Source organism: Wyeomyia smithii, chromosome 2 (assembly GCF_029784165.1).
Source record: "Wyeomyia smithii strain HCP4-BCI-WySm-NY-G18 chromosome 2, ASM2978416v1, whole genome shotgun sequence".
Lineage (NCBI taxonomy): Eukaryota > Metazoa > Arthropoda > Insecta > Diptera > Culicidae > Wyeomyia > Wyeomyia smithii.
This window is the reverse complement of record NC_073695.1, coordinates 173,078,104-173,091,444: the sequence shown is the minus strand read 5'-3', so window position 1 is coordinate 173,091,444 and position 13,341 is coordinate 173,078,104. Positions and strand designations below refer to the sequence as shown.

General features: G+C 38.2%; 2 protein-coding genes across 2 annotated transcripts; both read right to left on the bottom strand.

Annotated features, from left to right (window-relative positions):
• Window positions 1-263: 263 nt before the first annotated feature.
• LOC129721381 (dynein intermediate chain 3, ciliary-like) lies at window positions 264-4,130 on the bottom strand. Its single transcript, XM_055673892.1, has 5 exons — window positions 2,945-4,130; window positions 2,478-2,891; window positions 2,290-2,419; window positions 563-646; window positions 264-490 (listed from the first exon to the last, which is right to left on the bottom strand). Exons 1-5 carry the CDS (start codon window positions 4,016-4,018, stop codon window positions 420-422), a joined length of 1,773 nt encoding a protein of 590 aa, XP_055529867.1. The 5' UTR covers window positions 4,019-4,130; the 3' UTR covers window positions 264-419.
• A 1,129-nt stretch (window positions 4,131-5,259) lies between these two features.
• On the bottom strand, window positions 5,260-7,525 carry LOC129721378 (protein hold'em). Its single transcript, XM_055673889.1, has 3 exons — window positions 6,549-7,525; window positions 6,079-6,232; window positions 5,260-6,022 (listed from the first exon to the last, which is right to left on the bottom strand). Exons 1-3 carry the CDS (start codon window positions 7,435-7,437, stop codon window positions 5,653-5,655), a joined length of 1,413 nt encoding a protein of 470 aa, XP_055529864.1. The 5' UTR covers window positions 7,438-7,525; the 3' UTR covers window positions 5,260-5,652.
• Window positions 7,526-13,341: the final 5,816 nt, after the last annotated feature.

Sequence of the window (13,341 nt, the reverse complement as noted above, 5' to 3'; positions counted from 1 at the left end):
TATAATTAGTATATACATGAAAGTTAAGTGGTAATTTTTTCAAACAAACCTATTATTTCTATCTGCAACACCATAAAATATACCTAAGTAGTTGATTGTTCAACTGACTTCGAATTGTTTAAAAAAGGCTCGATTGGGATAAAAAAACAATGACTGAAAACCCATATTTTGAAACATATTAACAAAATAACCAAAATGAGAATGTATCATGCATACACCGAACATCCGTTAAATTGTCAATCAACCCTTTGTTTCGTGGTAAGTTATTGTAAAATAAAATTTTATTGCACTAGTTTTATTGATAGCATCTGGTTTCAATTTTTTTGTTTAGTATTCATTCGCACAATAAATAAAAAAGCACATGCAATGAAGCTTGCGGCGTGGTAAAACGTCAAATCCCTTCATCAAGCTAGCGTTTTCTATTCATTGAGCTCTTCGTCTAAAATATTTTCCTCCTTCATTTGTTCAGCGATCTTCCTCGGATCGTAATCTGAAATTAAATGTTAAATTAAAATCTATTCATATGAACAGATCAAGACAAACGGTCAGGTGTACACAATACCTTGGTCATATTCTTCGGGAGAACGTGCTTTGCGTTCTTTCTCTAATGTTTGAAGATATTCTTGCTCGGCTGCATCACAAGCAGCTGTAAGAAGACAGTAAAGGTATTGAAAGAATAACATTTTTAAACAGATATAATTACATGATATTTCTGATGCTTTTCAATGGTTGCCAAAAGCGAAACAACTTGCATTAAATCTCAAACTGGAGAAAACTGAAAGATTATAACTTTTTAAACATTCTTGTAAATTTCCGTGCCCCTAGCAAAGATAGAAGTACGTAAGCAGGCTGAAGAGTATCTGCTAGAATAACTTTATGTATGTACTTTCGACATGGCTAGGAGCATCAAAATTCACAGGCATGGTTGAAAAGCTATAATCTTTCTCTTTTCTAATTTGAGTTCTAGGACATTTTTTTACTTTTGTCGGCCAGTTGTCAACACAGGTTTATCCTAGAGCTCAGACTAAAACAAATAAAGTTTATAGTTTTTCAACCGTTTCTGTCAATTGTGGTACCTTTGCCAGCTCGGAAATGCGTAATGTCTTCAGAGACTTAAATGAAGTTTTCCCGTAAGCACACGTAGAAGCGAACCTGGCGAGGAATTACTATGCGGCCTTATGACGTACTACTATCTTTGCCGGGGGCACGAAAAAAAGCTATATTCTTTCATTTTCCAATTTGAGCTCTAGGGTAAGGCGTCTTACACGAATTACGTAACGCTGAAAACCTAGATTTCAGACCCCCTCCCACTCCCCCTATGTAACGATAAGTAACGTTCGATATGACTCCCCCCCTAAAATTACGTAACGCTGGACAACCTGCCCCCCTCAAAATTTGCAATTTTGAGCAAACATCACAGTTACGTAACGGTCTCAACAACCCACCCTCCCCGCTGTGACTTAACCTCCCTCCCTCCCTTCATGCGTTATGTAATTTGAGTACGACGCTTAAAACCCGTGTTAATTAGTGTTACATAATTATGTGTCAATAGTGATAGCAGATTTCTGCGATCTTCACAGTACAACATAAATTTACTTCATTATGCAATAACATTTACCGCGGAGTTTTGAGAGATGTAAATAATGTCCTAGAGCGGCAATTTCGTGCATGATGGCTCTTCATTAAGCAAAGCATCTTCCTGTAAAATATTAGTTCTCTATGGCCTCATAAACCCCACGGACGATAATTGGAGAAACCTGACGATAACAGAGTCGATACCTTATTTGAGATAACCTCACTCAAGTTTCTAGACAAAAGCTTAGTAAATTCTAAGTTTATCGATATATTTCAAATTTGGATGCAAAAGATTAGGTTGACTAAGGTTGCCTGTTGAGGGTTTCTTGAAACGAGTTTTCCTCCTACTTAGTTATGCTCAAATTCGATTAGGAATCGGAGAATACTAGTTAGCAATTTGCCTCTGGGGCAATCCACATACCACGTGGACAGATTTTTGACGATTTTGACCCCCCCCCCCTCCATCCCTCTCCGTGGACAACTGTCCGTATAAATTCTAAAAAAAATGTATGGACCGTGGACATTAGCCAACCCCCAAAGCTGTCCACTTAGTATGTGAATGGCCCCTCTCAGTTTTCCTGTTTCCGAAGAACTTTCAGGTTCAGTTCATATGACATCTGATCTAAATGCAAATAATTTTAAACCAAGCAAAGACTAATAAATTAACATACTAATACTATAGTAATATTATTTGAAATTGTCACCATAGCTTACATTTGCATTGGAATAATTTGGGCTTTTCATCAACAACGTCTTCTTGACGATGCAACGTGCGAACCTTCAGTTTCATCTCTCGTGATTTAGCCTCTAGAATTTTCTCCCGTCGATTCTCTCGTTCCAACATCTGAAAATTATTAATGTTTCTATTGCTATCTGAGAAAAAAAAAAAAAATTAACGTTACCGCAGTTAACAACGGCTTATCATTTTTGATTGTCGTCATATTATCAGACATTTCTAGCAAAAACGTAGCCCCTTTGCAGCTGCCAGCGCCTACCAAATAACCTGCCTCATGCGCACGCAGGCACTTTAAACTCTCGTCACATACTTTAATGGTGAGAATGGGTTCATTCTGCTGCTGTAGTAGATCCCAAGCATCTAAAACACCATCAGCCCGACTTACATAGAAGATTGAGTAACGTGTCGGATTCCAAACTCCATCAGTTAGCATTACTGCATGATGTTTAGTCCAAATGATTGAACTCTCGCGGCAATCCTCGGACCAGATCCGCGCTATCCAATCCCCAATGGTCAGAAAATTTTTAACAAAAGCGGGATTACGCGTCAACGAATATATGGGACCAGTATGACAAGGAAGCTGAAATTAAGATTTAGTACATATTTGTATTATACCAAAAAAGGACAAACTACCCGATACACAATTTTCTCCTGGGGAGATTTACCCTTTCTATTGCAAGAAAATAGCATGCCTTGCTCAGTTCCACACATGAACCTAGTCGGAATAGACGTTTCGTATTCTAAACAACTAACACCATATGACCGCGAAAGATCTTGTTCGTCTGACTTGATTGGGTCCATTAAAAGAGTATCAGTTGGTTGCGATAGTTTTCTCGTATCCCACCACATCACTTGTCCATCGGATGATCCTGAGAAGAATTCAGTTCCACTCTTCGAATTGATCCACAATGCCGAGTTAACTGTTGCTCGATGCGACGTTTCACGTTCACTGATCATGACGGGAGCTTTTTCGTTCCTAGTGTCCCAAGCTGCTACTTGGCCATTGTACAAACCACTTACTAAAGTTGTTGGATCTTTTTGATTATATTCGAAGCAAATCATGGAACTGTGGGGAGTGAATCTCAATAAGGGTACGTTCGGATTTTCGATTTCCCATATGTATGACGACACTGCTTTGCCGCTGGTTTCTTGGAAATTCATATTACAATGTGATACAGCTATCTTCGATCCTCCATCAGGCGACCATGATAAGTGTGTAACAGGCTGTTTATAAATTGAAGGATCTCTGTATACGTTTAGGGTTCTTGAATTACTTTTTTCCATCAATGGAGCAGGTTCTAGGCCATCGAAATAGTTTTCATATATATTTACTGCGTTATTCTGGTAGATACAGTGCTCCATTGGTTTCGTAACCGCGGTTAGCTGAGTCACATAGTTTTCGTCTTTTTCAATCTTTCTTCGGTAACGTACCGTTTGCTCGGGATCCAAGTAATTCACATCTTTCGGCCAACCACCTTCTGAATGTAATATACCGCGATTCTCATGCTCAGCGCTTTCGGTGTTAACTTCGCTGAGGGCCATCTGATGGCTATACTGTGTTCCGATTTCAACAGGATCACGAAGAATGTAGTCCTTAAACAGTTCATGGTTAGCAGGTTCAGAAAACTCGACCTTGTTTTTATCCGAAAAAAGACACTGCCGACCAAACTCACGACGTTCTTTTTGATACGCGTATTCGATGTCCATCTCTAAATATCTGAATTGTCCACCGCAAAGATTTTTTTATATATAATTAGTTTGCCGTTTCAGTTCAGTTATGAAAATGCAAAGAAATATTTTTTCTCATAAGGGTTGTTTACTTCCATTCAACTAGGTACAGTCGTAACATAGTAACCACAAATTGATTGATATATCGTGCTTCCTCATTTAATTTGGTAAATGCGCCGGTCCTTTCCACGCACGTCTACAAAGCTGCGAATTCATTCATGTTAACCACATGTTGCATGTTTTTTTTTGTACAACAAACGTTTCGCTAAAGTAATCATATTATGAAAGTCTGTTGGTTCCCGAGGATCATCAATGAACTGAAAAATACTACTTATTTACTCAGTGCTGTCAAAAAAATTGTCTAAATCACACAAATATTGCGTTATTTTATAGTAAAATTACAGCACATTTCATTCTGATCGGTGATCAATAGTAAGTACATAATGATCATAGAAATGAGTCAAATTTTCTATGTCTATACTTTCAAATTGATTTGTATTACCATGAGGTGTCCTAATTCCGTGCGGCTCCTTATCCCGTACCCTTCGTATTAAAATGTGGAAAAAATATCAAATATTAGAAGATTTTTCAAAAAGTATGTTTGAAGATGATTTTCTGTATACAAAAAAATGTAAAATCGTTTTTAAGGCCGTATTACAGAAGCTTCGACGTGCAACTCGTCTTATTGGAAATATTGTAATAGGGTCCATATTTCAATTGCGATAATTTGGATTTTCGAAGGTAGTGTGATAAATAATCAATTTTTAAACAGAAAACGAATATAAAACTTAACCCACAGACACGCAAAATGTTTTGAAACAACAATGCCAGTTACATTTCAAAATAAATGTTTCTAAGTTTTTAAGAAATATAATTCATTGAAATAGTGATCTAAGCTTCAATAATTCTTTAATAAAGCCTAGATAACTGTTCCAATGAATTATATTTTTCCAAAAAAAACTAACATACATTTGATTTGAAACATTATTCGCAAAGTTGTTAAAAAAAACATTGCGCATCAAAGGGGTTTCCCATTTTCTTTCTTTTTGAAAGTTCTAGCTTTCTTTAAAGAGATATAGGACACATTTCTTATTTTAGAAGTTGTTAAAAAAAAAACATTGCGCATCAAAGGGGTTTCCCATTTTCTTTCTTTTTGAAAGTTCTAGCTTTCTTTAAAGAGATATTGGACACATTTCTTATTTTAGAGCAGAAGATCTATTTATGTTTTTCTTGTGTTCAATTCCGTAATGATTTATGCAGTGACAACAAATTCAAACTTTGTGTGAATGCAAAATTATAATGTATGTTGAGGCAGCATGTATATTTTCGCTCAACCCAAACAATGCTCGACGAATTTATTACACATATCAAATTGGGGCAGTTCTAAGGTAATTCCATTAGACATCGATTATATCTATACAGACGCGTCGTGTAACAACACTCTACTGCGAAAAAAGCTCAATTATTGACTCCTTACAGATTTCGTTTTGTTAAGATAAAATTTACTACGATTTAACGATTGTTAGGCAATTAGCTGACAGATTATCTAATATGTTAACAGCAGAATATATATAATATATGGCGTCTTTACTACTTCAATATGCTTTATAGAATTAATAAACCTTAATCTTAGATCCCACTTCCTGTGGGCTAGCCACAGAGCAGTCCAATATGGTATAGAGAGTTTGAAAACGAACCGGCGACTTCCTTTTAATAACTAATTTCAGGACACAGCGTTCTAATAGATAACGCCACTTTAGCTTGCCTTTTTGAGTATCACCCATCCTTAGAAATGCTTCTACCTTACAATTGAGAGTGTTCTCCGCGGCCTGATTCATGAGACGGCAGTTGGGTAATGTTCCCGTGTGATCAGTAATATCTACTGGAATATCAAAACTAACACTTATGTGAGAGAGATTGTTTTGACAGTCTTCTCGTTGACATTTAGAATCGGAGATTTTAAGAAGATTCTTACAATTTAAGCTAAAATAAAGCATTTCCTTATTATTTTAATTGATACAGCTGCACTTACAACTTACCATTTACGACTAGTTATTTTTGAACACCCATCTAAGTCAAATCTAGTAATTACTGCATAACAGAGAGCAGTAAACTGCTCTTCTTCAGTTTTCAGATCGCCTTCAGCTCTGTCCACAATCTGTTGAACTGTCATTACGGATGTAATTGTAGATGCTTCAAAAAGAAAAAAAAATATTAGGGGTCTTCACATCGAGCTCGTATACGAATACCGAGCCGTAAACTGTGTATCTCCATTACTCGTCAATGGAGGTGAGTATTTTTACGGCTGGGTATTTGTTTACGAGCTCGACATGAATCCCCCTATTGTAACTTCTCAATAGGGGTCTTCACATCGAGCTCGTATACGAATACCCAGCCGTAAACTGTGTATCTTCCATTACTCGTCAATGGAGGTGAGTATTTTTACGGCTGGGTATTTGTTTACGAGCTCGACATGAATACCCATAATATGTATAATATTTAATCTTACGATCTATATTAGTTGATAAAGTGGAATATAGAAGTTCCGAGCCCAGTGTGGATGTTTTCATAGCGTGAATAAGAAGTCTATCAGCTTCTTCTATTGCTGGATCCTCGGTGATAATTGTCCTGCCACTCATTCCTAAACAAATCGTCTTGTAGTATTGGTCGAATTCCACTCTGACGTCCATTATTAGTAAAACAGTGGTCAGTGGAATCCATTTATCGATTCTATCGACATACTCATTGTTCCAAAATTTCATTGACATTCCAGCATGGGAGGTATCCATAACAATCACTTCTCGGAGATACTTTAATTTACCCGTTTTGGAAATAACGATTTGTTTTCTGGGACGTATGCTACGCACAACTACTAGAACGTTAACATTTTGCCCGTTGATACCGTGCCCGCCGGTTGCAATGTCCGTCAACAAATATGTGTCAGAAGCTGGAACTGTTGGAACTGATATCAGTTTCCGAATCGGATCTAGACTGCAACCTTCGTGAAGCTTTATTTTACTTTCGTCATTTTCTCCTAGGGACAAACTGTATACGGATGTAGATCTGGGGTTATACTGCTCCGACCGATCAAGGCAGGCTGGAATAACCTTTGGACGCGTGATGTTTACTACATCTCCAATATGAAACAGATTATCATACGATTCGATTGTGTTCCTAGTATTCCAAAGAGTACAATTTATTGTGTCTCTATCACTATCCCGGATTGTTAGTGTCATCACGCCACGGCTAGTGGAAGTACTACTCGCGGGACGGTGGCTGGAGGTCGATTCGAAAAATTTCGGATCGCTTTTAGCAATAATAACACCAACAAGAATGAAGCTTCGTGACTCTTGGTCGATGTGATTGATTCGTTTTGTAACAAGAATTTCGGAAGTCATAATGTTTTTTTTTAGAAAAACAGACAAACAACTTAAACTTTAAGCCATGCTTTTAATCCTGAAATTGGAGCACTTGAACCCAAACACAAAAGAGAAAAGAGTGGGCGATACTAGTATCGATAAACGATTGCCATTGAGGGAACATTTGGATATTACGTAACACAAAATTTGATAATTTTCAATACCCCTACCCCTCCTTCCTCAAGTAACACAATTTTGCATGGTGGCCCCGAGCACTGTAAAGGCACAGGTACACACCTGGCGTAATAACACCTTCCCCCTACAGATTACAAGGCGTGATGGCTGTTATATTGGAATAGAAGAAAAGTAACTGGGAACACTGTAGAGGAAAGGGAAATAAATAAAGGATAGATAGTAAAGCTGTAACACGTGTGTTTATTTCTATCTGATTAAATTCGGTAATTAATCAATGCGTTTAGTATGTAACATTTGGCGACGAGTTTATTTTGGAGCTTAAATGCTGGTTTATACGGAAACGAATTAATTCGGTCGCATTGTATACGGAAAACTAAAAAAAAAACAGCTAAGTGATACTGAGTACAGTCAGTCAGTAAAAGTGGAAATTTGCTGAACAATAAACAATATAAAGACAGTGCCCGAAACGGCTGAAACGAGCCCACCGGAAGATCAGAAATGGACAATCCGGGAAATGCAAACATAATCAAATTCGATCCAAGCGACACGTGTCCAGTAGATGAAGATATGAAGAGGGGCTTTGAAATTTTTCTCGAAGTAAACAACGTCACTGTAGCAGCACGAAAGCGTTCTTATCTTCTTCATTATGCCGGCAGTGATGTGCAGGATATTTTTTTCAATCTTCGAGGAGAGCAAGAAGTAATAATACCCGCAGGATCAGATATCTAAATAGCATCAATTGGTATGCTAGATGATTACTTTCTGCCACTCAAATGCTTACCAAGGGAAAGAAACATATTCAGAAATTTGGAACAGGCACCTGATGAGTCCATTGAAAAGTTTGTGTTGCTTCTTCGTGAGCAGGGAAATCTTTGTGAGTACGACAACTGGTTGGAGGAAAACATAAAAGAACAAATATTTGAAAAAGGATATTCGGATGACTTACGGGGAAAGAAATTAACCAAACCACCTCTGACGCTGGCACAGACGGTCGAGTTGGGTCGCTCTTTAGAAACCATTACTAAACACAAGAAAAATCTTCAATGCCATGAAGAAGTGAATCGTGTATATGGCACGAATGGTGAATGTTTTCGATGTGGGCGCATTGGCCACTACGCCAACAATGATGATTGTCCTGCGAAGAATAAAAAGTGTTAGCGCTGTAAGCTAATTGGCCATTTCAAAAGATGCTGCAAAACAAAAGCTGGTTCGCAAGGCGGAAAGAAAGTGTTCGGGCGGAAAGAAAATGTTCGACAAGTAATGGATGATGAATGTAATGAAGACGGCTTATCGAATTACTCTTCAGAAGGTGATGAGGAGAGTGTACACTTTGTTTTCACGGTGGGTCCGCTTGGGAGTACCTGAAAACGGAAAAAGTGAAAATAGATTTTCAAACAGACAAAGTGGCGAAAAAACTGATGGCGTATGGTAACCATCAATTATCAGTGAAAGGCATGTTTGTTGCAGAGATCTCAACCAAAAAATCATCCATTAGAGATAAAGTGTTCGTCGTTAAAAAGACTGGATGCAATTTGCTAGGCAGAGAAGCTGCTACCAAGCTGGGAATTTTAACAATTGACACTTCCATCTGTGCTGTTCAACAACAATCCGGGAAGATCGGTAAAGTAAATGGAGTGGTGGTTTCCGTTCAGATCGATTCTTCAGTTAAACCAGTTCAACACACTCAAAGCCGAATCCCAATACCTTTGCAACCTAAGGTGGAGCGAAAAATACAAAAGCTATTAAAAGAGGATATAATAGAACCAGCTCCGCATGATTCACCGTGGATTTCACGTGTGGTAATAAAGCCAAAACCTGGCAGCTCTGAGGATATTCGCCTGTGTGTTGATATGCGTGATGCCAATAAAGCAATAATCCCTGAGCATTATCCACTCCCGAGGTTTGATGATATTATTCCTCATTTAAACAACTGTAAGGTGTTCTCGAAAATTGACCTCAACAAAGCCTTTCACCAAATAGAACTGGCAGAGGAGTCACGAGCGATTACGACTTTTGCTACACATTGTGGTTAGTTCCGTTATAAGCGTTTGACATTTGGAATGAACTGTGCTTCGGAGGTCTTCCAAAGTGTTATTGAGCGAGTACTGTCAGGTATTGTCGAGGTGAAGGTGTTTATTGACGACATCTTAGTGTTTGGAGCAAGCGGAGAACAACATGACAGAGCTCTTGCCCTCGTTTAAGAAAGGCTTCAGCAAAGTGGAATGACCATCAATAAAGAAAAATGCGAGTTTAGGCGTAGTGAGGTAACATTTATGGGACATCGATTGAGTAGCGATGGAATGTATCCTGCAGACGAAAAAGTTCATTCAATTAAGCAGTTCCGTAACCCAGAAACAGTCGAAGAGCTTCGGAGTTTTTTAGGGTTAATAAATTATCTAAGTAAATTTATTCCTAATCTTTCCACTCACACGGCTCCATTGCGTGAGTTACTAAAAAAAACGTGAGATTCAAATGGACGAGCCACCACGATATTGCCTTCGAGAAGTTAGAGAAAGAAGTGTCAGATCCTAAAAACTTGGGATACTATTCGCCGCTTGATGAAACAATTGTAATCGCTGATGCCAGTCCTGTTGGCCTTGGGGCAGTACTGCTGCAACAAAAAGATGGAAAAATGCGAGTTATATGCTATATAAGCAAAGGTTTATCTTCTGCGGAGAAGGCATACGCACAAAATGAACGAGAAGCATTGGCCTTAGTGTGGGCGGTGAAAAGACTCGAGCAGTACTTACGTGGTTTGAATTTCATGCTTGTCACGGATCATGAGCCACTCAAAGTAATGTTTGGAGAAAGAAAGAAACAGTATCCAAGAATTGAGCGTTGGGCAATGCGGCTGCAATCCTTTCGCTATAAAATTGTGCACATTCCAGGAAAAGCTAACATAGCAGATCCTCTGTCACGCTTACCAAAATTTCAATCTTGTTCTACATATGATCACAAAGGTGAAACTATGTTACTTGCAGTGCTAGATTCAGCAAAGCCTACTGCTCTCAGTATGGACGATTTAGTGGAACAAACATTATCGGACGTTGAGCTGTCATCGGTGAAGGAAGCTTTAAATACAGGGCGCTGGACTGAAAAATCGAAGGCATATTTTCCGTTCCGAGCAGATTTGCTAATTGTAAACAAGATGCTGATGCGAAACGAAAGAATCGTTGTTCCAATCAGTCTGCGCCGGCGAGTTCTGCAGTTAGCTCATATTGGGCATCCAGGTATTGAGCGACAAAGCAGAGACTTCGAAGTAGGGTATGGTGGCCGAATATTGACAAAGAAGCAGAACGTACAGTGAAATCATGCATTGATTGTCAGTTAGTGAGCAACTTGTCAACACCAGAACCCATGGCAATGAGGCAACAGCCGTGTTAACCCTGGCACGATTTGGCAAAGGACTTCCTGGGGCCACTACCGTCCGGTGAGTCTATCCTAGTACTTATTGATATGTACAGTAGATATAGAGTTGTCGAGGTTATGAACACTACCACCTCCGACGTATTGACGCGAATATTCTTCCGACTGGGAATTCCAGAAGTTTTAATATCCGACAACGCTAAAAACTTTTCAAGTAGTAAAATAAGTGCTTTTGGCAAGAAATTTGGTATTCAGTTGAAGCATACTACACCATATTGGCCAAGATCTAACGGCGAAGTGGAGAGGCAGAACAGGTCGATCCTGAAGATATTACGCATTGCTCAAGTGAACGGGACAGACTGGAAACACGATTTGGAAGAGGCGAACTAACTTTACTCAATGATCAATCATCCCGCAACAGGTCGTTCACCAGCTGAAATGGCTTTCGGTAGGAAATTTAAAGACTGGATCCCAGAAGTTATTTGTGCTAACGACAATTTTGATGCAGAGATCAAAGACCATGATTGGGTTTAAAAACAGAAATCAAAGACACGATACGACACAGAGAATAGAACCGAAGAACCAAATTTACAACCGCAAGATCGCGTTCTAATGCGAAATTTAGTCCCTCAAAACAAGTTATCTTCGTCGTATAACCCAGAGCCGGCTACAGCTCTAGAAAAGAAAGAAAAAAGTGTACTTGTACAGATGTACAACGGGAAAAGATATCGACGAAACTCAGCACATGTAAAGAAGCTTGTAGAACCTGAAGAAGTCGTCGAAGTCAGCCAGCAGAAACAACAATGTTCGAACAACGATACGCCATTTTCTGAGATAGTCGATAGATCTTTAACACCAGCTGCAGAATTTGTTAAGAATCAAAGCGAACAGTTAGAAAGACAGCGTCGTGAGATTAAGCGTCCGTCATACTTCGAAGACTATGAAATAGATATTTAAATTAAAACCACACATGGCATCTACTTCATTTCATTGAAAGGGAAGTGTTATATTGGAATAGAAGAAAAGTAACTGGGAACACTGTAGAGAAAAAGGGAAATAAATAAAGGATAGATAGTAAAGCTGTAACACGTGTGTTTATTTCTATCTGATTAAATTCGGTAATTAATCAATGCGTTTAGTATGTAACAATGGCGATCACGCCTTCTATTTGGTATAAAGAAGGCGTCATTATGCCGTATGTGTAACTGGGCCTCAAAGCGTCACTGCATATTTACCCCAGCTCCCATACCCTGAGCGCTATATGTAATTTACGAATGTTCCCTTGTATCGAATCAAATCGAGTTGTTTTATATTAAATATTAATCAAACACAGATATCCCAATTGGGCATCGCTTATGTAATCACAAAGAGACAAAAAATATGTTAAAATGCTTATTTAATTTGTGTTGACGGTGTTTCTTGATTGATTGATTTCTTTTATAGGGGCTTTAACCTCGGACGGTCATTCGTCCCTGTCTGTGTTGCTGATATTTATTTGCTCTTGCGTTAAATCAAAATTTTTCGCATGAAATGTAGAACAAACAATAGAAATTCTGTATAAATGTTAATTAATAATTAAACCAATTAAACCGTTACAAAACATCCCCCTATTTAAAAGACGTACACGCTAAGAATGTTGAACTTAGTAATAGGTAAAAAATAACCATCTCGCTACAAAACTCATCCCATCAAAATTAGGTAATATGATCATTACCCAGCTACTAGGTAAATAAAGCTATTCATAAAATTGGGTATTTTTACCCCAAGCTTAGTTCTTAAATACATACTCAAAAATAGATATTTTCGGCGCAAAAAAAGAATAGGCTCTGTTTCATAAAATTAGGGATTTTTTTTTAAATGGGGAATATTTTGGATAAAATTGGGCTTAACGCAAGTCATTCTTTATTTCAGCTTTTTATGGTGATTTTTTATGTGCAGTAAAGATTAACCACAGACTAACAGACATAATACGTCGAACAAATTTTCAATAAAATCATCGTTTGGATGATTCCAGTACTTTACGTTAGTAACACTAGCACCATCTGCCGTCGTGTTCGCGCTGCGTCATGTATTTCGACATCAGCGCCAGCGTTACTGCATGTGTAAAATGGGGAACTACAAAATATGTATGAGATTGCATGACAGCGCCCCAGACGACGTTTTCGCGCGATGACTGTTATTCGATTGAAAATTTGAGATGAACGTTTTTGTGGTGATGGAGCTAGGTTCCAGTGTTACGTTTGTTAGCCTGTTGATTAACATTTCAACTTTTTTTAAATGTAAGTTTAAAAAGAACGTTTTTCTGTTATTTGATGGCTTTCCAAATTAACAATGATACGTCATGTTTTTTATTGCCTTGTTCAGACTACGTCGCATATCACC

What these genes read in the sequence shown, in the direction of transcription:
- LOC129721381 (XM_055673892.1), bottom strand. Translation starts at nt 4,018, where the DNA reads ATGGACATCGAATACGCGTATCAAAAAGAACGTCGTGAGTTTGGTCGG. An exon ending in ATAAGCCGTTGTTAACTGCG is followed by an intron (nt 2,420 to 2,477) that starts GTAACGTTAATT and finishes AATAATTTTCAG; the next exon opens with ATGTTGGAACGAGAGAATCG. An exon ending in TCCCGAAGAATATGACCAAG is followed by an intron (nt 491 to 562) that starts GTATTGTGTACA and finishes ATTTAATTTCAG; the next exon opens with ATTACGATCCGAGGAAGATC.
- LOC129721378 (XM_055673889.1), bottom strand. Translation starts at nt 7,437, where the DNA reads ATGACTTCCGAAATTCTTGTTACAAAACGAATCAATCACATCGACCAA. An exon ending in TTTATCAACTAATATAGATC is followed by an intron (nt 6,233 to 6,548) that starts GTAAGATTAAAT and finishes TTCTTTTTGAAG; the next exon opens with CATCTACAATTACATCCGTA. An exon ending in AAAATAACTAGTCGTAAATG is followed by an intron (nt 6,023 to 6,078) that starts GTAAGTTGTAAG and finishes GCTTTATTTTAG; the next exon opens with CTTAAATTGTAAGAATCTTC.